This window comes from Microcaecilia unicolor, chromosome 7 (genome assembly GCF_901765095.1).
Source record: "Microcaecilia unicolor chromosome 7, aMicUni1.1, whole genome shotgun sequence".
Taxonomy (NCBI): Eukaryota; Metazoa; Chordata; class Amphibia; order Gymnophiona; family Siphonopidae; genus Microcaecilia; species Microcaecilia unicolor.
The window spans coordinates 290,001,413-290,027,443 of NC_044037.1; the positions used below are offsets into that span (position 1 = coordinate 290,001,413).

At 46.2% G+C, this 26,031-nt stretch overlaps 1 protein-coding gene across 3 annotated transcripts; it reads right to left on the bottom strand.

The window, feature by feature from the left end:
• Positions 1–994: 994 nt before the first annotated feature.
• Positions 995–4,759, bottom strand: LOC115474932 (transmembrane protein 177-like). Of its 3 annotated transcripts, none has more exons than XM_030210640.1 (2): positions 4,689–4,759; positions 995–4,434 (listed from the first exon to the last, which is right to left on the bottom strand). In XM_030210640.1, exon 2 carries the CDS (start codon positions 2,503–2,505, stop codon positions 1,582–1,584), a length of 924 nt encoding a protein of 307 aa, XP_030066500.1. In that variant the 5' UTR covers positions 2,506–4,434; positions 4,689–4,759; the 3' UTR covers positions 995–1,581. The 3 variants fall into 3 exon arrangements, with proteins under 3 accessions (XP_030066500.1, XP_030066501.1, XP_030066502.1); XM_030210641.1 differs by having other exon boundaries at positions 995–4,030; positions 4,158–4,737; XM_030210642.1 differs by having other exon boundaries at positions 995–2,514; positions 4,689–4,726.
• Between the last annotated feature and the right edge of the window lie 21,272 nt (positions 4,760–26,031).

Genomic DNA, 26,031 nt, shown 5'->3' on the forward strand with positions numbered 1-26,031 from the left:
GGAATTAGTTGCCAGAAAAGCAGTTAGCTTAGCAGGGTTTAAAAAAGGTTTGGATAATTTCCCAAATAAAAAAAAAAATAGACTTGGGAAAATCCACTGCTTATTTCTAGGATAAGCAGCATAAAATCTAGGTCACCAGTACCTGGCAGATCCCAGATTTGGCCACTGTTGGAAAGAGGATACTGGGCTTGATGGACCTTTGGTCTATCCCAGTATGGCAACGATTATGTTCTTATGTCTCTGTTTCGGGGGTCTCCCAAGCATGTTGTTTTTGGTGCTGCAATAGATTTTATTCAGAAAAAATACTTAAACGTTAACACAATAAAGAGCAAATACACATTTTGTTTGTTTTACAATAACCCCTCCCATACTCCCTTGAATGTTTTTTTTTTGTTGGTTCCCCCTTCCCTTCCGTACAGCACCGGTACATTAGGCCGCCTGAGGTCTGGCTTCACAGTGCTCCCTCCAATTCAACTTCCTGTTTCCACACAGGGGGGACAGGTCAGAGGGAGCGCTCCTGAGCAGATTTCAGGCAGCCTAGGTGTACTGCAGCAGTGTCGGCGATGTATAAGAGTGATTTGAATGTATACAGTGATGGTGGCGGTGGGGAATCTGGTATGCTGAACTGCAGATTCTCATGTTGCTGACATGGATGCGGAAGGATTACATTTCTTACCGCTACAGACCTGTAGATAAAATGACCCTAGTTTTTCAGATGATTTTTGCAGCACAAATTTCTTGACTTATAGTCATAATTCACTGCCAACAAAACTCAATGTGTGTGGAGGAGTGGCCTAGTGGTTAGAGTGGTAGAGTTTGGTCCTGGGGAACTGAGGAACTGAGTTTGATTCCCCCTTCAGGCACAGGCAGCTCCTTGTGACTCTGGGCAAGTCACTTAACCCTCCATTGCCCCATGTAAGCTGCATTGAGCCTGCCATGAGTGGGAAAGCGCAGGGTACAAATGTAACAAAAAAAAAAAAAAAAAAAAAAACCAGAATGGTGTGTTATCGTATACTTGTCTTTCCAAGTAAACATTGTCAAATAAGTCTTGTCCCTCTTGCTGTATTCTTCAACTATTAACAATAAAACTCTGGTTAATGACATTTGTGTGGGCTGTTTTCTGTGTACACTTCCCATATCACAGGCTGTATAAAATTCAATGGCGGGCAGATTGCACACCCCTACTCTAAGGCCTGCAAATCTGATCATATAGGAACTCATTCAAAAAGAGTTGGGTCTCAGGCAATGCCGAGTAAAATCTGTATAACCTGTATACAGAACAGGGTGGTGTAAAAAATTTGATAGGTATTCAGTATCCAAATTACCGCGTTTCATCTGTGACTTTATAAATTCATACATCTGTGTTCCAAAACTGTAATCTGGATAGGGTCCCCTCAGTGAACAGGTTCTTAAACAAAAGAAAAAACTGATGGGGTATAAAAAGCATGGACCAGGAAGAGCTGATGTAATCTGTCTATACATGTGTATATCTGCCTGATTCTCTGAGAGAAAACGTGTATGCATTGCAAACCTAAGATTAAACCGTGTCACACCACGCATGATTTTCTACTTATTCACATCTTAGACCTGGTGCATTTTCAAAATATTTACAATGAGGTCTCTTCTAGCAGTATATGGCGCATGTTTTAATCTGAACCAGTATCTTGGGAAAAGGTTACCAGTAGGAGCATATAGCTTTTCTCCTTGTTTACCCATAAGTCTACGTAAAGTCCTGTTACGGGCCAAAAGTTTCTCATAGTATTCTACTCCTCCTCTGGCATAGTCCTTAGAAAGCGTGGCCGTGCGCCTGTCAGACCTGTAGTCTAGCCACTGGTTCACTGCATCATAAGCTAAAAAATATCCTACCAGTCCAGCTACTAGCACTGCTAAATTGTAAAGTCCTCGTAATACCACAGGGCCAGAATACAAACCCAAGAGCTGCTTAACTGCCACCCCAGACAGAGTTACACCAAACAAGCAAGCAGGAGCCACTGCAGCCTTTATGATGGGGCTGTTGCCTTGGAAATAAAGGACTTCTCTTGCCAGGGAAAACATCTGGGCCTCTGCTGACAATGTAAGGGCTTCCTTTAGAAAGATGCCATCCTGACTGTGCCAGTCCACCTCTTTGCCATTGATCACAAATATGCCTTGCCCGTCATCCGCATTATTGAAGGTGGCAGGGATGCCAACTAAAGCGCCCCCGGGCAGCCAGGGAATCCCAGCGCCGACAGGTTGGAACCCAAAGGCTGCAAACGCCTTGAAGTTTTTTTCGGCAGATCTCACGCCAGTGTCCTGAAGCACCTCCCGGAAGAGGCTCTGCAGCTGCCCCGAGAGCTCAGCCGGCTGTCCCTTGGCCCAGCACTGATACACCGTCCGGAACGTCTGCTCGGGGAAGACGTGATACAAAACGTTTGCACCGAAGAGTCCGGCGCAGGACACTGCGAGCAGCCCGCTCCGATTCCTCTGCACGAACGCCGCGAGCTTCAGCAGCAAATGCGCTGCCATCGCCAGACCCTGTTGCACAAAAACAGAAAAACCCGCCAAAATGACGCGCAAGAAAAAGAAGGCACGCGCCTCACTCGCCGGCTTTGGCCCGCCTCCTCCCCGCACGAACGCCGCGAGCTTCAGCGCCAACTGCGCTGCAAAACGTAAAAACCCGCCAAAATGACGCGCAAGAAAAAGAAGCCACGCGCCTCACTCGCCAGCTTTGGCCCCGCCTCCTCCCCGCGAGCTTCAGCACCAACTGCGCTGCCATCGCCAGACCTGTTGCAAAACGTAAAAACCTGCCAAAATGACGCGCAAGAAAAAGAAGCCACGCGCCTCACTCACCGGCTTTGGCCCCGCCTCCTCCCCGCGAGCTTCAGCACCAACTGCGCTGCCATCGCCAGACCCTGTTGCACAAAAACAGAAAAACCCGCCAAAATGACGCGCAAGAAAAAGAAGGCACGCGCCTCACTCGCCGGCTTTGGCCCGCCTCCTCCCCGCACGAACGCCGCGAGCTTCAGCGCCAACTGCGCTGCAAAACGTAAAAACCCGCCAAAATGACGCGCAAGAAAAAGAAGCCACGCGCCTCACTCGCCGGCTTTGGCCCCGCCTCCTCCCCGCGAGCTTCAGCACCAACTGCGCTGCCATCGCCAGACCTGTTGCAAAACGTAAAAACCTGCCAAAATGACGCGCAAGAAAAAGAAGCCACGCGCCTCACTCACCGGCTTTGGCCCCGCCTCCTCCCCGCGAGCTTCAGCACCAACTGCGCTGCCATCGCCAGACCCTGTTGCACAAAAACAGAAAAACCCGCCAAAATGACGCGCAAGAAAAAGAAGCCACGCGCCTCACTCGCCGGCTTTGGCCCCGCCTCCTCCCCGTGCGAACGCCGCGAGCTTCAGCACCAACTGCGCTGCAAAACGTAAAAACCCGCCATTTGACGCGCAAGAAAAAGAAGCCACGCGCCTCACTCGCCAGCTTTGGCCCCGCCTCCTCCCCGCACGAACGCCGCGAGCTTCAGCACCAGCTGCGCTGCCATCGCCAGACCTGTTGCAAAACGTAAAAACCCGCCCTGATGACGCGCAAGAAAAAGAAGCCACGCGCCTCACTCACCGGCTTTGGCCCCGCCTCCTCCCCGCGAGCTTCAGCACCAACTGCGCTGCCATCGCCAGACCTGTTGCAAAACGTAAAAACCCGCCATGACGCGCCTCACTCACCGGCTTTGGCCCCGCCTCCTCCCCGCACGAACGCCGCGAGCTTCACCAGCTGCGCTGCCAGGCACCGCCAGACCTGCAGCACAAAACATAAAAACCCGCCAAAATGACGCGCAAGAAAAAGAAGCCACGCGCCTCACTCGCCGGCTTTGGCCCCGCCTCCTCCCCGCGCGAACGCCGCGAGCTTCAGCACCAACTGCGCTGCAAAACGTAAAAACCCGCCATTTGACGCGCAAGAAAAAGAAGCCACGCGCCTCACTCGCCAGCTTTGGCCCCGCCTCCTCCCCGCACGAACGCCGCGAGCTTCAGCACCAGCTGCGCTGCCATCGCCAGACCTGTTGCAAAACGTAAAAACCCGCCCTGATGACGCGCAAGAAAAAGAAGCCACGCGCCTCACTCACCGGCTTTGGCCCCGCCTCCTCCCCGCGAGCTTCAGCACCAGCTGCGCTGCCATCGCCAGACCTGTTGCAAAACATAAAAACCCGCCCTGATGACGCGCAAGAAAAAGAAGCCACGCGCCTCACTCACCGGCTTTGGCCCCGCCTCCTCCCCGCACGAACGCCGCGAGCTTCAGCACCAGCTGCGCTGCCATCGCCAGACCTGTTGCAAAACATAAAAACCCGCCCTGATGACGCGCAAGAAAAAGAAGCCACGCGCCTCACTCACCGGCTTTGGCCCCGCCTCCTCCCCGCACGAACGCCGCGAGCTTCACCAGCTGCGCTGCCAGGCACCGCCAGACCTGTAGCACAAAACATAAAAACCCGCCATGACGCGCAAGGAAAAGAAGCCACTCGCCGGCTTTGGCCCCGCCTCCTCCCCGCGCGTCGCCTAGGAAAAAAAACCTCCTTGAGAGAAAAAAAAAGTCGCCAAACAAGGCCCGACTAACTTTTCAACCGCTCTCAGCCAAACGTTAAGCCAATGAAGCACCGCACGGATACCTACACCCCGCCGCTACGCTTTTAACTTCACTGTCACTTTCAAAGAGGAACCTACCCCACACCACACTTAACCTGCCGGAATTCTTCCTCGGCCACAATCAAGGAGGGAGAGAAAGCGTGCGTGCGCCACTGCGACTGCGCGCACGCCGCACAGCGTGTCGGGAAGCAAACTCCGCGCGTGCGCAGCGGCCGCCAGCATCATTCTAAAGTCACTTCTGTTGTAGACCTCTCAATAGCCCCTCTCTGGCTGGCAGGCGTCTCTTTTCCAAGCCGAAGAGCCCAGGAGTAGCCTAATGGTTAGTGCAGTGGACTTTGATCCTGGGGAACTAAGTGCATTTTCAAAATATTTACAATGAGGTCCCTTCTAGCAGTATATGGAGTTTAAGGGGGGTTTGGACAGATTCCTGAAGGAAAAGTCCATTGAACATTATTATAAAATTATTTTTTTTTTTTGGGGGGGGGGGGGGTGTCGGGTTCTTGAAGCCTGGATTGGCTGCTGTCGGAGACAGGATGCTGGGCTTGATGGACCCTTGGTCTTTTCCCAGTGTGGCGGTGCTTATGTGCAGCTCCTTGTGACTCTGGGCAAGTCACTTAACCCTCCATTGCAAAATAAGTATCTGAATATATGTAAACCGCATTGAATGCAAAAATCTCAGAAAGGCAGTATATCATATCCCTTTCATCATTTTGGTTGTTTCTTTAAACGTAGGAAAAATGGCCTAATGCAGGATGTGCTAAAGTATTCTGCGTTAAGATATGCTATTTTGAGAGAGGGCATAATGTGTGGACATTACCACCGCGCTAACTGGTTAGCTTGTCCGTAACTTGGGAGGCCTTAGTGCCCCCTGGATTGAAGGTGGTAAGTGTTCCAGTGTTTTGTTTTTAAATGGCCATGTGCTAATGCTAATGTCAGTAGTGCAGCTAGAAATTCAGCTAATAATGTCCACGCTAGAAATGGGCTTATCGTGTGGGAAAACCCCGCATTAAGATGCATTTAGCCCAGTTGCTAGCACAGCTTAATAAAAGGGCTAGTGATGGAAGCCGTTTTTTCCATGCACCAGGGCCCTTTTTACCGCAGCGGGTTAAAAAGCCCCCAGACACACGTGGCCATGCAGTTCGCGAACTCTTACCGCATGGACATATGGCGGGGAACCATTACCGCCACCCACTGAGGTGGCATTAAGGGTTCCCACGCTAACCTGGTGGTAACCAGGCAACACGTGGTGATGCCCGATTACCACCAAGTTACGGCCACACAAGCCATTTCCAGGGGTGTTCTTTTTGCCCCGGAAATGGTGTGCGCTCAGGGCAGGACTACTGCCGGCGGCCCCATTGGAATGGCAGTAGTCCCGGAAGAGAGAGTGGTAATACCGCCGGTCTATAAAAGGGCCCCTCAGTAATCACAGAGCCAGTGTAGTGTAATATATTATTCAAATAGCAATACAAAGTATAGCATATTTTAACTGCTGTAATTTTCTATTACTCATGTTTGGTTTATTCTTACTGTACACTACCATGAGTGAATGCCTTCAAAATGGCGGTAAATAATTCTAATAAATAAAAATATTGGACAGTAAACAATTTATCAATCACTGCAAAATGTAAGGCATACCCAATGGAAGAAAAAAAATAAAGTAAAACTGTGCACAGCTTTCATTCTACCACTTTCTATTTCTCTCCCAGTTTTGCCAAAAAGGTGGTCCTGTCAATATCAACATGAGCTATCATAAATCAGTATCTGAAAAATGTTGAGAGAAGAAAAAATGTGATGAAGAAGCTAAAAAGGGCCAGCAGTCTCTTCAGAGCTTAGGATTTTCATTTGCAATAAAGAAGGTTCAAGACGACACTCGCATGCCAAGTACATCAACAGCACCGGTAAGAGAAGAAACAGAGACTCAAGTGGCATTTGAAAGTGAGTTACAAAGTCTGGCTGATGAAGGACAAGCTCACTCTGCTACTTCGCTGAATATAAGCATTGATACTAATATGTTTGATGTAGGAACTCTTACAAAAGAAATTCTCACAACCAGGAAATAGAAGAAGCAGTAGAGAGAGGTCCTCAGCCTCAGCTCCATATTTTTCAATCCCCTAGAGATTCGGAAAAATCGGCAATTCCCAACATCAATCCTGAAAATCAAGCTATAAAATGGGGAAATTGTTCCAAGGGACTGCTTAGTGTGGAGTTCAGCAAAAAAGGCATTGTACTGTTTTCCTTGTCTCCTTTTCTCAACTCTCAGTCAAAATGTTCATCCCACATTGTCATCAATTTCTGTCTACCAAAAAAAACAATATGAGAAACTTCCAGAACATCAGGAAAGTTCAGAACACAAAATAATGCTAATGTCATGTGGTGCACACTTGAATCTGGTCTGAAAACTGGTTGAAACATCGAGCATCATTTGCAGAAAGGTATAGAGATTAAAGTGTGTTTGTGGAAACAGATACTCCGGAGACTTCTTGGTGTTACATTTTTCTTAGCAGAGAGAGATCTAGCATTTAGAGGAGACAGTAATGTAATTGGAGATCCAAATAATGGAAATTTTCTTGGCATTCTGTAGTTGTTAAGTTGCTATGATCCTCTTGAGCATCACCTCAAGAAAGTGAGAGAATGACAACAAGAAGCTCATTCTCGGCTGCAAGTTCACTATTAGCTGACACACTGGCGTACCGAGGGCGGGGCAGTCCGCCCCAGGTGCACTCTCCAGGAAGGGTGCAGGGAGCAGCCACGTGGCTGTTTGCTCTGCTGGTTCCCTGCTCTCTCTGCTGTTACTGATACCAACACATCTTACATAGTAACATAGTAGATGACGGCAGAAAAAGACCTGCACGGTCCATCCAGTCTGCCCAACAAGATAACTCATATGTGCTACTTTTTGTGTATACCCTACTTTGATTTGTACCTGTGCTCTTCAGGGCACAGACCGTATAAGTCTGCCCAGCACTAGCCCCGCCTCCCAACCACCAGCCCCGCCTCCCAACCACTAGCTCTGGCACAGACCGTATAAGTCTGCCCAGCACTATCCCCGCCTCCCAACCACCAGTCCCGCCTCCCACCACCAGCTCTGGCACAGACCGTATAAATCTGCCTAGCATTATCTAAGAAGACATCTATTGCAGAGGGACTATGGAAGAGAGGAGAGCTAGACTGAATCCTGAGATTGTTGATGACTTCTTATTCATGCACAGATTTGAAAAAAATCATAACAGTGCTCCATATGGCTTATTTCTCCCCTCTAGGGCATACAGAACGGGTTGTGTTTTCTACCCCTAGACATTTTAACAGGGTGGATTAGGATTTATTGGGGTAGAAGAAGTCAGCTATTGTTGGGGTTGGAAGAGTAGAGGGTGGTGGTTAGGAGGGTTATTATAGCTGCTAGTTATTATTGTTTTCTATTTGTAATGTATACACAACAGTTGCATAGCATATTGTTCCTTTTTGTATTTTAATAAAAAGATTTAAATATAAAATCATAAGTGTTCAAGTCTTCTGCAGATGAGAACAGAGCCCACGGGGCAGGGATGGGGACAGAACCTGCGGGGACGGAGACAGGGCCTGCAGGGATGGAGACAAATTTTTTCCCTGTGTCATTATTATTATTATTTATTGCATTTGCATCCCACATTATCCCACCTCTTTGCAGGCTCAATGTGGCTTACAATATATAATGGGTAGTGGAAATGATAGGAGAATTGATATTTAGTGTTACAGAAGTGTTTTGAGTTGTGTGGTAATGGAAATCATGATAGTAACATGATATAGACGTTCTTAACGTAGCTAGATATGTGTGGGGGTTTCACATGTATTGGTCTTTGTGGTATATTTTGTCGAAGAGATGGATCTTCAGCAGTTTGCGGAAGTTGGTCAGTTCATAGGTCGCTTTTAGGTTACGTGGCAGAGCGTTCCAGAATTGCGTGCTCATATAGGAAAGGGTTGATGCGTGCATTAGTTTATATTTTAGGCCTTTGCAATTGGGGAAATGAAGATTAAGGAATGTGCGAGATGATCTTTTAGCATTCCTGGGTGGTAGGTCTATCAGGTCCGACATGTAGGCTGGGGCCTCGCCGTGGATGATTTTATGTACTAGGGTACATACTTTGAACGTGATGCGTTCTTTGAGTGGTATCCAGTGTAGTTTCTCTCGTAGGGGCTTAGCACTTTCGTATTTTGGTTTTCCAAATAAGAGTCTGGCTGCTGTGTTCTGGGCTGTCTCGAGTTTTTTGAGTATTTGCTGTTTGCAGCCAGCGTAGAGTGAGTTACAGTAGTCTAGGTGACTGAGTACTAGTGATTGAACCAAATTCCGGAAAACTGATCTAGACGTAAACAGCTTTACGCCAAGCTAAACCCTTATTTCAAAAGCGTCCACACACATATATAGCAGTAATTACATGTGTAGAGTAGCATACATATGTGTAAATGACATCTTAGAAAGGGGGTTATTTACATGTGAAGAGTGGAGGAGTGGCCTAGTGGTTAGAGCACCAGTTTTGCAATCCAGAGGTGGCCGGTTCAAATCCCACTGCTGCTCCTTGTGATCTTGGGAAGTCACTTAACCCTCCATTGCCTCAGGTACAAACTTAGATTGTGAGCCCTCCTGGAACATAGAAATACCCAGTGTACCTGAATGTAACTCACCTTGAGCTACTATCTGAGATTCTATATGGAATGTTGATATTATTTGAAATTCTGTTGCTACTATTTGAGATCCTACATGGAATGTTGCTATAGTGGAGGAATGGCCTAGTGGTTAGAGCACCGGTCTTGCAATCCAGAGGTGGCCAGTTCAAATCCCACTGCTGCTCCTTGTGATCTTGGGCAAAGTCACTTAACCCTCCATTGCCTCAGGTACAAACTTAGATTGAGCCCTCCTGGGACAGAGAAATAGCCAGTGTACCTGAATGTAACTCACCTTGAGCTACTACTGAAAAAGGTGAGAGCAAAATCCAAATAAATTATTTGAGATTCTGTTGCTACTATCTGAGATTTTACATGGAATGTTGCTACTATTTGAGGTTCTATATGGAATGTTGATATTATCTGAGATTCTACATGGAATGTTGCTATAGTGGAAGAGTGGCCTAGTGGTTAGAGCACCAGTTTTGCAATCCAGAGGTGGCCGGTTCAAATCCCACTGCTGCTCCTTGTGATCTTGGGAAGTCACTTAACCCTCCATTGCCTCAGGTACAAACTTAGATTGTGAGCCCTCCTGGAACATAGAAATACCCAGTGTACCTGAATGTAACTCACCTTGAGCTACTATCTTTCAAACAGTGGCCGGGGGCTTGAGCGCAAGGCCTGCAGAATTGGGACCATCACTTCCACCTCTTCTCCTCATCATCCTCCTCCTTTGGTACCAATGGGACATAAATCCTCTCACATTTCTTTCACAGGCTTTTTAAAAAATGATTGCTGCTTTGTGAGCAAATTGGTGCCTATGTGGTTGCTTTTCCTCACACTCAAGTGCTTCCAGCTATCTGCACGTAGTGTCACGGATTCTTTTGTGTGTTTTTAAGCAGCTACATTCTAATCATCACAAGCAGCATTTCATCTGTATAGAGCTGCTATTGGGTTAGTCAGGACCTGGGAAACAGGCTCACCACTACTTTTTTTTAATTCATTGCCAGCCAAGGTTTTCTCTTGTGAACTACTTGATCTCCCCCCCCCCACCCCAATTTCCCCCCCCCCCCCAGACAAAATGAGTTCTATTCTTTCTTCCACAACAGGTAAGACTACCTTTCCGTGACTCACTGTCTTGAACCTGGTATTCACTTTGAAAAGGGACCTATTAGTTATGCCTCCCTGCACTCCCTGCTATCTGCAGACAACTCCACCCTTAGTCTCCCCTGGAGCCTGGAGTTTATGACCCAGTTGTGATAATCTCACCTCTGGCTTATTCATTCCTCCATTAGGCAGGTGGAGCATTTACAGTAAGTACAGTTTGTCACTTCCTGTTCAAACAGGATCTTGCTTTTTCCTTTCTTCACAACCACCTCGATTTTCTAATCCTCACAAGACGGTGAAGAATATTATTTCATCAGCACGTTCCTACTGATGAGCACATGGAAAAGGATTACTGGACACCGTTAGCTAGATTAATGGTATAAAGGTTTTGCACTCTAGTCGAGAACTCTTTCGCTGTACAACTTTTGCATTCTACTTCACAGTTCTCACCTGATCAAACTCACGCCCTGATTTGCAGGAATAATCTTAACAGTATATTCTCAGATGTACAATTTGTACACGCAGGAATAACATTTAAACATTTTTCTATATAGTGCGGCATAAATATCCTATGCTGACCTGCATTGTTGACAGGGCCGCCGAGAGACTAGGCCGGGCCCAGAGCAAGGCGGTCCCGCCTCCGCCCGCCCCCGCCGCTGCAGTCCGCGGTCTCACCTGCTTGCCTCCACGGCTCTGGGCCCCCTTCATTCAAAGTGGCAGTCGCAGATCGCGTCTCTTCTGACCTTCCCTCCCTGTGTCCCGCCCTCGTCTGATGTAACTTCCGGTTTCCGCGAGGGCGGGACACAGGGAGGAAAGGCCAGAAGAGAGGCGATCTGCGACTGCCGCTTTGAATGCAGGGGGCCCGGAGTCGAGGAGCCAGACAGGTAAGACCGGAGACTGCAGCGCCGGCGGCCTGACCCCGGCGCCGGGCCCCCCTTGGAGGCTCAGGGAATTTTGCCCCCCCTGCCCCCCTCTCGGTGGCCCTGGTTGTCGACTCATTGTTGAAACCCTTTTCCGCTGCTGATACTTCCTGTCTCGGGACAGAGGTCTAAGACCTGAAGACCTGCTTCTAAACTGACACTGTCTAATGGGATATCAGACTATGGGGCTTATTTTGAAAAGAGAAAAACGTGCAAAAAGTGGCATTTTCAAAACCAATTTTTAGACAGCTTCAGATGTCATGGCCAGTCCTATTAGAGCAGCAAGCAGGTTCCTGGAATAGCCTAGTGGTCAGTGCAGTGTACTGTAGAGAGGGTGACCCAGGCCCATAATCCACTCTAACTATTACACTTGTGGTGTCAGTCCCCCAACCCCCCTAAACCTACTGATATATATATATATAGGTGGCACCTGCAGCCATAAGGGCTACTGTAGTGGTGTATAGGTGGGTACAGTATTTTTTTCATGGGTTTTGAAGGGCTCAACATATAAGCAGGTAGCAGTGAGATGTGTACCGGGGAGCTTTTATGTGAAGTCCACTGCAGTGCCCCCTAGGGTGCCCCACTGCTCTGCTGGGATGCCTGTGTGGCCAGTTTTTATGTGTTTTTCACTTGGACTTTTTTTTTTTTTGGAAGATGGTCCAAAAAGATAGATGCACTAAGCACAACATCTAGGAAATGATCATTTTCAAAGAAAAATGATAAAGACGTTTTTCTGGTTTGAAAATGGTCATTTTCACTACTTGACGTTTGTACGTTTTTAGCAAAACATCCAAAATTGGATTTAGATGTTATGTTGAAAATGCCCCTCCACATGGCCTTTCATAATACAATTGCAGTTTCTGATAAGTAAAAGAGTCTTAAAGGGGACATGTCAAAAAGGCAAGGACTCAGGATGGCCACCAATCAGCTTATGTTGATACATGTATGAGTTATCTGGAATAGTTATGTGAAATGGCTGAAGTTACAGCTTCGAGCTACAGTGGCCTCAGTTGCACACCACAAATCCGTTTTCACTGTGGGCACTTGCAAACCAGCTATGTGATTTTCAGAGCACATTCCCATTAGTCGTGACTGCCTGGACGATTCTTTGATCCAGGATTCACTGTTTGGCCAATTAATGCTCTGTAACCCCTATGCCAGCTGACCACTTAAACATTATACTGTCTGCATTCTTCCAACCAATGCAATATTCACAGACCACTGCAGTAACCAAAATCATGTGGCCCTCTGCTTAGATTGTGCTTGCATTGTCTGCAGAGAAATCCCCCCATCCTTAAAAAAACAAACAAAAAAACCAGAAAACGAAGAAATTGAACTTTTATTCACATCTTAGCTTGGATATGAAGGGGGAGGAGTGCCTGAGGCAGGGCAGGTATCCCCCTGTTCATGCTCTGAGAGGTCTAACAGCGTTCTCTGAGCTACAGAGTTCCAGTACACAGGCTCCGTTGGATGTCATCGCCATGGAGCATGGCTGCGTTCTCCTGCTCTTTATGGAGAATCCCTGTTAAAGGTAAGCAACTTTGCCTGTCTGAGTTCAACAGTAGTCAAATTCATGCACATCTGACAGTTGCCATCAAGGAGTTTTGAAACTTACTGTTGATTGAACAATTGCAAAAGGACAGAAGAACAACCCATAACTCCTCATCGAAGAAAGAGTACCCAAGAATTGCTGTCACTTCTATCAGAAAAAGAGAAATCAATGCACCACATATTGGAAAAACAGAGTAAGCCAACTGTGTGTCTCACTCATCTTCTTTCCTTCCTTCCCTATATCTTTTTCTCACTTTGATCCTTTTGTTTCCACCTCTTTGTCTAAGTACATAAGTATACAAGTAATGCCACACTGGGAAAAGACCAAGGGTCCATCGAGCCCAGCATCCTGTCCACGACAGCGGCCAATCCAGGCCAAGGGCACCTGACAAGCTTCCCAAACGTACAAACATTCTATACATGTTATTCCTGGAATTGTGGATTTTTCCCAAGTCCATTTAGTAGTGGTTTATGGACTTGTCCTTTAGGAAACCGTCTAACCCCTTTTTAAACTCTGCCAAGCTAACCGCCTTCACCACGTTCTCCGGCAACAAATTCCAGAGTTTACGCGTTGGGTGAAGAAAAATTTTCTCCGATTTGTTTTAAATTTACTACACTGTAGTTTTATCGCATGCCCCCTAGTCCTAGTATTTTTGGAAAGCGTGAACAGACGCTTCACATCTACGGGTCCCAGAAATCCTTGCAAGAATGAGAGACGAGAGTAGTTCTAAAAAGATGGGATGGATTCCCAGCCCCAGTAGGGGGAGCAATGGCTCAAGGCAGGGTGAGCCTGTTAGTCCCCCACTATAGGGGAGGATGAGGCTCAGTTTCCCTGGCTTCGCCATCAATATATAATTCCCCCCAGCTGTGGAAAGGGCAGAGCAGATTTTCTGGAGGCTCTCAGTTACCAGGAGAGAGGGGAGATGAATGGAGAGAGAGATTCCATGGAGTATGTGGAGGAAGGAAATAGCCTGCCACTAGAGCTGCCTAAGGGAGAGGAGCCAGCTAACATGGAGTGGGAGAATTCAAAGGTTGCCCTGCCCAGCACTTGAAGGCAGTGGAGGAAGCCACACCGGGCGGGCGTGGTGCTGAGAGGTGGGAGAAACTGCCAACCCTGCTCCTTACAGGGTTTCCTCTGTGCTGTGAAAAGACAGGTGATTTGTGGTATTGGTTTGATGTGCAAAGACTGTCCATGAAGATTTGTTCTGAATTGTTGTGCTATATTGGAAGTGTGCTGAACTCTTACTAAACCCTTCTAAAGGAGGGGGAAGGGAAAGCTAATGCCCTAATAGAAGACCTGTGGTCTTGAGGAGCTGAGCATTTTGCTGAGGGATTTTAGGACCTGGACTGTACCTTCTTTCCTTTTGAAGATTATCTTATGAGGACTGTACCTTTCTCTTTTGAAGACTATATTAAGAGGGCTGTACCGTTTGTTTTGAAGAATATATTATGATTTTTGGGTATGAAATTGCCTTGATAATAAAATACTTTGGCCCTGAGTCCCAGTATCAGCAGCATTCTGTCTGGGACCCCTGGGAGCCCCTCAGGCTTGCTGGCTCCACCCAAGAGGAGGAAGTGGACCCCCCTTTATACCCTATCCAGTTTCCAGTTCCTCCCTTTAATGATAGTCTTCACTGTCCCCTTAATTTGTCCCCACTCTTCCATCTCCAAGTCCTTAGTCACTAAGATCCCACTCTTATCCAGTCCTTGAGTCTCCACCTAATGCCAATCCTACAAATAATTTTCTTTGAGATATTTCCCATCCCAAAACTCTTTCCCTACAATAAAGCCACTGTACCAGGTCATTGTGTCTGTCTCGTCCCCTAGGCTCTTTCTCAAGCCCCCATACCTATGCTTCTTCCATAGGCTCACCCATTTTCTCTCTCATTTCATTCTCTATTCACCTTCTGAGCTACATAGGCTCAGGACAGAAAGGGAAAAGTGAATGGGGGGGGGGGGGAGGGGGGGACGAGCCACATGCTTGAAGGACAAGGCATTTCTCAATAGACAAAAGAGAATGCATTTGGGAATGTTAACAACCTTGTTCATACCGGAATTGGCTAACGCAGTTTACGGTACTATGTAAGCCACATTGAGCCTGCAAAAAGGTGGGAAAATGTGGGATACAAATGTAACAAATAAATAAATTGAGAATACTCCCCAGTGAAGTTTGAAGGTGGGCTGGTGGAGATGGATGCCATTGAGTTGCACTGGTCAGCAGTGTCATGGCCCTGCATGGGAAGATATTTGACAGCCCTCCTTTAGTTCATTTGATTCCAAAGTGGCCCTTGCTTAAAAATTAATTAAGACCACTGCCTTGTATAGTCTCTCTCTCCACTCCTCCTCCACCCGAAACAGAACTAGCAGGAGGAGAAGAGTAGGGTCCATCGCCTCATTTTCTTAAAATTAAAAGTAATGGTGATCACAGTTGTAGTGGAGGAGCAGGACCCCAAATTGCAGGCTAGGCTGGCAGTGGCATTATGAAAGGGAGAGCAGGATTCAGCATTTGCAGCCCTGCTGGCAGTAGCAATGTAGACTCTGCCGACAGTACAGGCTGGTAGGATGGGGAGGGGGGCTGAATAGCTGATCCACAGCATTTGTGGTTAGGGCTGGCAGTGAGTGCTAGGAGGTCTTCCAGCTCAGTGCAAACTGTCCCCTTATGAAACTGACACCAAGAGTTTTCGTTCTCAGATGGGACGCTGAAAGGAAAAGCCCCACTCCCTGCTGTCCCCAGTCAGCAGGCACATGGTATAGAATGAGTCAGCAGTAATCCAGGACAAAATTTCATCCTGCTTGTCTGACATTGCTGCTTGGATGTCTCAACGCCATCTGAAGCTAAACATGACTAAAACTGAACTTCTCATTTTTCCCCCCTAAATCCACCTCCCCTCTTCCCCCATTCTCTATCTCTGTTAATGGCTCTCACATCCTCCCTGTCTGCTCGGCTCATAACCTTGGAGCCATCTTTGATTCCTCTCTCTCCTTCTCTGCACATATGCAACAGATCGCCAAAACCTGTCATTTCTTTATCTACAATATTAGCAAGATCCGCCCCTTCCTTTCTGAATATGCTACCAAAACCCTTATCCAAACCCTTGTCACCTCTCGTTTGGGTTATTGCATTTTACTTCTCACTGGTCTTCCTCTCAGCCATCTCTCTCCTCTCCAGTCTGTCCAAAATTCTGCAGCACGACTTATTTTCCGCCAAAATCGTTATACCCACACATGCCCACTCCTCAAGTCACTTTGCTGGCTCCCTGTCTGCCTCCGCATACAATTCAAACTTCTCTTACTGACCTTTAAGTGTATCCATTCTGCAGCTCCCCATTACCGCTCCACTCTCATCTCTCCCTACATTTCTCCCCGTGAACTCCGCTCACTGGACAAATCTCTCTTGTCGTCCCCCTTCTCCTCCACTGCTAACTCCAGGCTTCGCTCCTTTTCTCTCGCGGCACCTTATGCCTGGAATAGACTTCCTGGACCTATACGTCTAGCTCCATCTCTACCTGTTTTCAAATCTATGCTGAAAACCCACCTTTTCACCACTGCTTTTGGCTCCTAGCCACTACTCAATTGCCTCCCCTTGTTCCTTCTCACCCAGTACTTCCCTCGCCCTTAATTGTCTTGTCTGCCTGTATTTTTAGATTGTAAGCTCTATAGAGCAGGGACTGTCTCTCTATGTCAAGTGTTCAGCGCTGCGTGCGTCTGGTAGCGCTATACAAATGTTAATAATAATAGTAATAACTTTTAGGCAATATACCAATATGTCACAACAGCTGGAATGAGAACCACCGCTTTATAAAAAGTGTCATTTTTGTGTACCCATTAATTTTTCCATTATGTAGGGAAGAAACCGCTTTTAGTGATCGATGCTGGGAAAGAAGGAAGGGGATAATGAATAGGGGAATGCATGTGACGGATCGGGAGCAAACAAATCTCAGGAAGTAAATGGAGATGGGTTCTCAAGGGGAAGGGCAGCAGTCAGCAGAGGGATAGGTGATGAAAGGGGATGGAGGAGAGGATGGGGGAATTAGGGAGTGAAGGAAGGAGGAGAAAGAGAATCCAGTCCCTTCCCTACCAACAGCCACTCAAATCCCAGGACATCTCCAATCCTGTCATACTCCTCCAGCAACCCCCTTTACCTCCCTCCCTCACTGTGCTACATCTCTGATCCCCTCACTCTTACCCCTTCATTTCTTCCCTTACTCTCCCAGCAGTGGTCTTTACCTCCTTCACCCACCTTGCAATTTCTCCAACCCTTCTCCTTGCATCCCATTCTACTTCCTTTACTCGTTCCCTGCAGCACCTCAGAACCTAAGATGCATGTTGGAAGGAGGAACCTGAACTATAGCTACATAATGCAAGGTTCCACTTTAGGAGTCATCGACCAAGAAAGGGATCTCGGCGTCGTTATTGATGATACGTTTAAACCCTCTGCTCAGTGTGCTGCGGCAGCTAAGAAAACAAATACAATGTTAGGTATTATTAGGAAAGGAATGGAAAACAAAATTGAGGATGCTATAATGCCTTTGTATGGGTCCATGGTGTGACTGCACCTCGAATGTTGTGTTCAATTCTGGTCACTGCATCTCAAAAAAGATATAGTGGATTTAGAAAAGGTACAGAGAAGGGCGACGAAAATGATAAAGGGGATGGGATGACTTCCCTTTGAGGAAAGGCTGAAGCATGTAGGGCTCTTCAACTTGGAGAAAAGACGGCTGAGGGAAGATATGATAGAGATCTATAAAATAATGAGTGGAGTGGAACGGGTAGTTGTGAATCATTTGTTTACTCTTTCCAAAATTACTAGTACTTGGGGCATGCAATGGAGCTACAAAGTAGTAAATTTAATACGAATCAGAAAACATTTTTCTTCACTCAGTGTGTAATTAAACTCTAGAATTCGTTGCCAGAGAATGTGGTAAAGACAGTTAGCTTAGCAGGGTTTTAAAAAGGTCTGGACGGCTTCCTAAAGAAAAAGTCCATAGACCATTATTAAATTGACTTGGGAAAAATCCACTGCTTATTTCTGGGATAAGCAGCATAAAATGTATTCTACTGTTTTGGGATCTTGCCAGGTATTTGTGACCTGGATTGGCCACTGTTGGAAACAGGTTTCTGGGCTTGATGGACCTTTGGTCTGTCCCAGTGTGGCAATACTTATGTACCTCTCACTCTTTCTTCCCAACCCCTCATCTACCAGCTTGAGAGAGTGAGAGTATAATTTGGCAGGGTGAAGTGGTGCTAGCAGGAGGGCTCTCACATACCTCTTGCCAAGCTGCTTATGAAGATGGGTAAGAGAATATTCCAGAGGGGTAGGATGGGGATCAGGGGGGAGGGGTGCTGGGATTGCTTTTGGGTCTAGGGAGTGGTAGGCTGCCACACTGAATTGGGACAGAGAATGTCAGGCTGTCTGTTGAATGCAACAATGTTTATGTATGGAGACCGTTATGTTGGGGTGTTACAAGGGATATGGGAGAGCCTTAAGGGCAGGACCTCCCCCTAAAGCGTGCTGGTGGGAGGCGGGGCTGGTGGTTGGGAGGCGGGGATAATGCTGGGCAGACTTATACGGTCTGTGCCAGAGCCGGTGGTGGGAGGCAGGACTGGTGGTTGGGAGGCGGGGATAGTGCTGGGCAGACTTATACGGTCTGTGCCCTGAAGAGGACAGGTACAAATCAAAGTAGGGTATACACAAAAAGTAGCACATATAAGTTTATCTTGTTGGGCAGACTGGATGGACTGTGCAGGTCTTTTTCTGCCATCATCTACTATGTTACTATGGTTCTGTTTGCATATTTACATTAAAATGCCACTCTGATGCCGGTGATAATTTGCAGCCTTTAATGGACACGTAATGGGGGATAGCATCCTAGTCTGTGAAATTCTGCTGAAGACAGTTTTGTACCTCCCATGGAAATATGTGCTCATATTAGCTTGGATCAACTAACTTCTGATTCCAGTTAAAAATTCATGTCAAGCTTTTATGCTAATGTCCCATTGTAGTGCAATACGTGAGTCATTAAAGGAGCCTGCTAGAGGGCGCTAGAGGTCGTACTCTGAACAATTTTTTCAATGCCAATTTGTAGCAGAAACAGCAAGATAAAAACGAGGCAGAACTATTTCTGTCTCTACACCTGCTGATAAAGTAATGCAAAACAGTAGCAATTAATTTTGGATCAGTGTGCATATGTTTTCTTTTCTGGCAGGAACATGAAATTTTGTTCTGATTTAATACAATTTACATTATTGCCTCTTGAACTGCTGTTGAATAGTCATATTGCTTGTAATGTTATTTTGCTAGGGCTATTGTTGGATTGGCTTTGTATTTTTGATGGTTTTGTAAAGAGAGATTATGTATTTTAACTCCATGGCTCTGTGTGATTCCTTATCACAAAGTGTGTTTCCATCTGATTATTGTGAGACAGGCAGGCATGCCAGATGTTTTGATTTTAATCATCACGCCTGTCAAGTACAGTGATCCAAAGTAAAGAACAGGAAAAGTTCTCTACGATGACGAATCACAGAAGGCAAAAGTAGAGACTAATAGACGATTCACCACTGGAGACGTGAGTCCAACAGTCTTTATTATATCAAAGATAACGACCAGGCCGTGTTTCGACGCTAAAAAGCGTCTGCATCAGGGGTCAATAAATACACCAAGTAGTGAATGCAAAACGAAGAGTCCTACTTGTATGTGTGTTGTCAGCTCACTGATCACGTAGCACCAAACAGAATATCCAGCATATTCTGTTTGGTGCTACGTGATCAGTGAGCTGACAACACACATACAAGTAGGACTCTTCGTTTTGCATTCACTACTTGGTGTATTTATTGACCCCTGATGCAGACGCTTTTTAGCGTCGAAACACGGTCTGTGTTGGGTCGTTATCTTTGATATAATAAAGACTGTTGGACTCACGTCTCCAGTGGTGAATCGTCTATTAGTCTCTAAGTACAGTGATCCCTCATCATCCTAAACCTTGATTATAAGAATCCAAACTATATTGTGATAATTATGACAGCAACGAAATTCACAATGTATTATTTATAAAGTTGCACCATGGCACATTATTCTTTTTTCTAAGTCAGTTTCTAAATGAGACTAGGCAGCTTCCAGAAACATTATAAGAGGTTAGCAATGGCGAATTGTTTGTCAGAGAACTCAGGTAGATGACACATTTGGACTAAAATGTTTGGTTCCTGCTGTGGGCATCCAGCTCAGTCCAAGTTGTCCCCTTACGAAACTGGCACCATGAGTTTTTGTTCTCAGATGATGGGGCCCTGGTTGGGGAAGCCCCAATCAGAGCAATAACTCTTATCCACAGACCATACTCTTTATGGCTCTCTTTAAAACCTCGTACGTGCTCCCGGATCTTTGTCAGTGAGCTGAGGGAGAAAGAGACAGATAGGAAAGGTCCATTAGATAAGACATTATGGGGTCCTTTTATTAAGGTGCGCTGAAAAATGGCCTGCGGTAGTGTAGACGCATGCTATGGGTGCACACCAAATCATTTTTCAGCGCACCTGCAAAAAAAAAATGCCTTTTAAAAATTTTTTGCCGAAAACGGAACTGCGGCAAAATGAAAATTGCCACGCGTCCATTTTGGGTCTGAGACCTTACCGCCAGATGTAGACCTAGCGGTAAAGTCTCACATGGTAACTGGGCAGTAATGACCTATGCGCGCCAAATGCCATCTGGCGTAGCTGAAGCGCGCCAGAAAATAAAAAATATTTTTCAGGCACACGTAGCGGACACGCGCCAAAAATGAAATTACTGCAAGGGCCTCGTGGTAGCTATGCAGTAACTCCATTTTGGAGCGTAAATGCTTAAATGGCTTAGTAAAAGTGCCCCTATAATTTAAATAAAAAAAATTGCATTCTGTCTGAATAGCTACCCTCATGAGTGATCAGTGAGAAACTATCTATTACGTAATTGTCCTTTGACCTACAAGAATATCATACCAGAGTAAGGCGTTATATCAAATCTAAAGCCACCGACCTTCAGGTCCTTCATCTCCAATATGTTTTGGGTAAGCTACACTCTGATAATGCTGTAAGCTGCCTTGAGCGTGATTTGGAAAAGTGGGTAGAACATTTACGTCTAGGTTATTTTTATATTGCGCCAATCAAAAAATCTCTCGATTTTTCTCCAGCACCACTATGGCTGCCAAGACCTCATGTTACTACTATATGAATTTTCAGAGACACAATGACATACTGAGAAAACAGCAGGAAAACATTTCCTAGGAGGAGAAAGTGGGAACCTTGGTTTTCTTTAGCTTGAGGATAGATTTAGCTGGAAATTGATTTCAAAGAAAGCCTCTTGAAGCTAGATACATTATTTCCAGAGAATGTCCAGTAAATGCAATAAACTTCATTCCAGCTACCTACAATATTTAGAATTTTCCCTTTTGTCGCTTGATTATACTGTTTGAAGTTAAGTGAAAATTTCATTGGCAATTTAGAGACTTCTCTGTCACTGAAAGGATTTTACATTAAGTAATCTCTTTTCATTAGCGTACTGAATCATCTCATTATTGCAACAGCATTTCTAACCAATCTCGTTTCTTTCTCATGAGGATTTTTTTTTCTTGTCTGCGTCTTGCTGCTTCCTCTAACACTAAAGGAAAACTCCCATAAACCCAGTAGAGAATTATGGAAATTTACCGTAGACAGCTCTGTACAACATTCTGCCACACGGACCCAACGTCTTACGTGGCCATTGTCAGAGAAAACAAAGGTCATGTTATATATCTTCATCCTCATCCTCCCCGTCTCATCTGCCCGCAACCTCGGAGTCATCTGCGACTCCTCCCTCTCCTTCTCTGTGCATATCCAGCAGATAGCCAAGACCTGTCGCTTCTTCCTCTATAACATTAGCAAAATTCGCCCTTTCCTCTCTGAGCACACCACCCGTACTCTCGTCCACGCTCTCATTACCTCTCGCCTTGACTACTGCAACCTACTCCTCACTGGCCTCCCACTTAGCCATCTATCCCCCCTTCAGTCCGTTCAGAACTCTGCTGCGCGTCTTATCTTCCGTCTGGACCGATATACTCACATCACCCCTCTCCTCAAATCACTTCTCTGGCTTCCGATCAGGTACCGCATACAGTTCAAGCTTCTCCTACTACTTGATCCACTCGATCTGCAGCCCCTCATTACCTCTCTACCCTCATCTCCCCTTACGTTCCTACCCGTAACCTCCGCTCTCAAGACAAATCCCTCCTCTCAGTACCCTTCTCCACCACCGCCAACTCCAGGCTCCGCCCTTTCTGCCTCGCCTCACCCCATGCTTGGAATAAACTCCCTGAGCCCATACGCCAGGCCCCCTCCCTGCCCATCTTCAAATCCTTGCTCAAAGCCCACCTCTTCAATGTCGCCTTCAGCACATAACCATTATACCTCTACTCAGGAAATCTAGACTGCCCAACTTGACATTTTGTCCTTTAGATTGTAAGCTCCTTCGAACAGGGACTGTCCTTCTTTGTTAAACTGTACAGCGCTGCGTAACCCTAGTAGCGCTTTAGAAATGTTAAGTAGTAGTAGTATGTTATATATATTTTAATAGCCCAGATTAGAGAGGAAACGTATCCTTTATTACAAACATTTTTTACAGTTTTATTAGCATTTTACTTTTTTTCTGGTCCAGCTGCTTTTTACTTTTGATACGATTTTTATGTCTCATTGGATGACACATAATTACTGTTACTCCTTCCTCCTCTGTTTGTTTTCCGTTAGCATACATTACCTCAGACCTTACCTGATCGCCTTTCCTTTCCCTGTGCTGTGGAACCTTTCCCCTTATTTCATGCTCCATTTAATTTAATTTATATATTTATCTTTACCATTTATTATCCCCATGAGCCCCCTTGGAAACTGTCCAAACATCTGCACCCCCTCCCCTTGTTTTTCAGGAAATGCTTTCCTCTAATCAGGCTGCTTTAACCACTTATGGGGCACTGCGCAAACATTTTAAGGCGGGCTTCCTGCTGCATTGGTTTTGTGACTTCCTGACCTGCAGGGCTGTGACTCTCAACCTTTGTGGCTTCTGCTCCTGTGATAAGGATATCGGAGGCACAGCTGAAAGAAGAAGTCTTTATGCCAGAGGCGTAGCCAGACAACAGATTTTTGGGTGGGCCTAGACAGGAAGTGGGTGGGCATCAAGTGTTCTCCCCTTCAGCCACCACAAAAAAAAAAAAATCTCAGCTGGCGGGAAAACTCTTCTTTCCACCTTAGCAGTCTGCAGCAGGCATGCGCTGAAAATTGAGCATGTGCTGGTATCGTGGAGAATAGCATTTTCATTACCATCAGGGGGAAGCCTTCAGCTGGCGGAGCTTGGGATCCCCACCTGCACCGCTTCAATTAAAGATCATAACTATGATGGTCTTAGTACAGAACAGTGCTTGAAATACCAAAGGATTTTAACTGAATCCAGTATTTGATGGTAGCCAGTGGAGTGATTTGGAAGGCCGCAGTACAAGCTATTACAATAATCCAAGTGAGATACAATAAAGGCAGGGGATGAAAATAGTTAAGTCCTTTCTATCCAGCAAAACCTGAATCTGTCGCAATAGATATAAACTAAAAAAAAAAAAAATGCCCCTCTCATCCCCGCCTCTCTTTATTAGTAATCTGTATATTACCCTTCCTCACCACCACTGCTACCACTGACCCCAGAAGAACATATAAACATAGTAAACATAGTAGATGACGGCAGAAAAAAGACCTGCACGGTCCATCCAGTCTGCCCAAGAAGATAAATTCATATGTGCTACTTTTTTATTTGTACTGTCCTCTTCAGTGCACAGACCGTATAAGTCTGGCCAGCACTATCCCCGCCTCCCAACCACCAGCTCTGGCACAGACCCTATAAGTCTGCCCAGCACTATCCCCGCCTCCCAACTACCAGTCCCGCCTCCCACCACCAGCTCTGGCACAGACCGTATAAGTCTGCCCAGCACTAGTCCCGCCTCCCAACCACCAGCCCTAGCACAGACCGTATAAGTCTGCCCAGCACTAGTCCCGCCTCCCAACCACCAGCCCTAGCACAGACCGTATAAGTCTGCCCAGCACTAGCCCCGCCTCCCAACCACCAGCTCTGCCACCCATTCTAGGCTAAGCTCCTGAGGATCCCTTCCTTCTGCACAGGATTCCTTTATGTTTATCCCACACATGTTTGAATTCCATTACCGTTTTCATCTCCACCACCTCCCGCGGGAGGGCATTCCAAGCATCCACCACCCTCTCCGTGAAAAAATACTTCCTGACATTCTTCTTGAGTCTGCCCCCCTTCAGTCTCATTTCATGCCCTCTCATTCTACCGCCTTCCCATCTCCGGAAAAGGTTTGTTTGTGGATTAATACCTTTCAAATATTTGAACGTCTGTATCATATCACCCCTGTTTCTCCTTTCCTCCAGCGTATACATGTTCAGGTCAGCAAGTCTCTCTTCATACGTCTTGGAACGCAACTCCCATACCATCCTCGTAGCTTTTCTTTGCACCGCTTCAATTCTTTTTACATCCTTCGCAAGATACGGCCTCCAAAACTGAACCCAATACTGGTTCTCAGGGAGCATGAACCATGTAGAATCCAAATTCTTGTACTGTTCTCAAAGTCTCACAATGAAAACATGGGAGTGTAGACACTGCATAATTTATGCCTTGTACATCTGGTGACACCTGTCCTAGTACTGCGTCTCTCACTGTTCCATCCCTTTTGGTGCCAAATAACCCTCTTTGAATCGCATGTGTGCACGGTGAACTGACCTGATGCTGAACACATTGGCAGGTCAGAAGAAATTTATTTTTGGTATTTATTTTATTTGTTATATTTATATCCCACTTTTTCCCTATCTATTCGTAGGCTCAATGTGGCTTACATAGTTCCAGAGAGGTGGTTACAGACTCCGGTGTGAACAAATGCAGAGTAGATGGTACAATTAATTAGATTTGGTGTGGATCGTCCCATGCAGATTGCAAGGGTGGGATCATGCGGCAAGGGATTGAGTATTATCGGTTTCTTAGTTTAATTGTTGTGATTTTCTCTCTAAATACTGTATCTAGTTGAAGCATTTTGACTGAAGAAGGCTGGCTGTGGAGGGGTTAATTAGTGGCTATGCTGGAGTGATTCAGAGGCTGGTAGTGCCTGGTGCACTGGCTGATGAAGGTGTTGGACTGATAACATTATAATTGAAGACTCTAATTATGAGATCATGTTACATGTTATAGCACTGCTTTCTTTCCTGTTCCTTTTCTTTGGGACCAGGGCTGGGTATTGTTACCATGAACCTTCATCTGGGATTTTTTTTCCATATTTTATATCCTGTCCTAGCTTGCCATTACAGCAGTGATTCCTTTTGGAGCCCTGCAATCTCAACCTGCACTACCCCAGCTGTAAAGGTCTCAAGTACAAAACTTATTATAGATCCAATTCCTCCTTCCTGGGCAGCCGTCTATGGAACGCTCTCCCTAGACCTATCCGAGCAATCCATGACCACCTACCATTCAGAAAAGCACTAAAAACCCATCTATTCAAACAAGCCTACCCAAAAGACCCAGATTAATCTCATGAACCCATCTACCTTATATATACTGAAGAGAAAACGACATTGACCCAGAATCTATCTCCCACCTTACCCTTCTCTCTCTATCACCTGTCTATACCTACCTACCCACCCATCCATTTACTACCCATCCATCCTTCTATTATGTTATACTTAATTTCCTACTTTACATAACAAAATTCTGTGTTACTACTACTACTACTTAGCATTTCTATAGCGCTGCAGGGTTACGCAGCGCTGTACAAGTTTAACATGAGGAAGGACAGTCCCTGCTCGAAAGAGCTTACAATCTAATACCTATTACTATGTAAGCCGCATTGAGCCTGCTTTTAGTGGGAAAGTGCGGGATACAATTATAATAAATAAATGGTCCCTAAGTTTTCACCACTGCACCTCCCAGCCCCAGCTAACCAAGGGACCTACAGCTCTGAGGTGGGAATGAAATCCAGTTAAGATATTTCATATTGCCAGGGCCCTTGGGCTTCTGTGATTCTGCGGCTGTGTGTGAGAAGGGCCACACAGTGTGGGCCCATGGACTCACCATGGAAGAGCAGGGACGGCATTGTTGGCATTCATGATGGCAGAAGCCCTCTCTCTCCTCCCTCCCCACATACCATGGTGCTTGATGCTGCATCCTTCCC

Excerpts from the sequence above, each read along its gene's own strand:
- LOC115474932 (XM_030210640.1), bottom strand. The coding sequence starts at position 2,505 with ATGGCAGCGCATTTGCTGCTGAAGCTCGCGGCGTTCGTGCAGAGGAAT.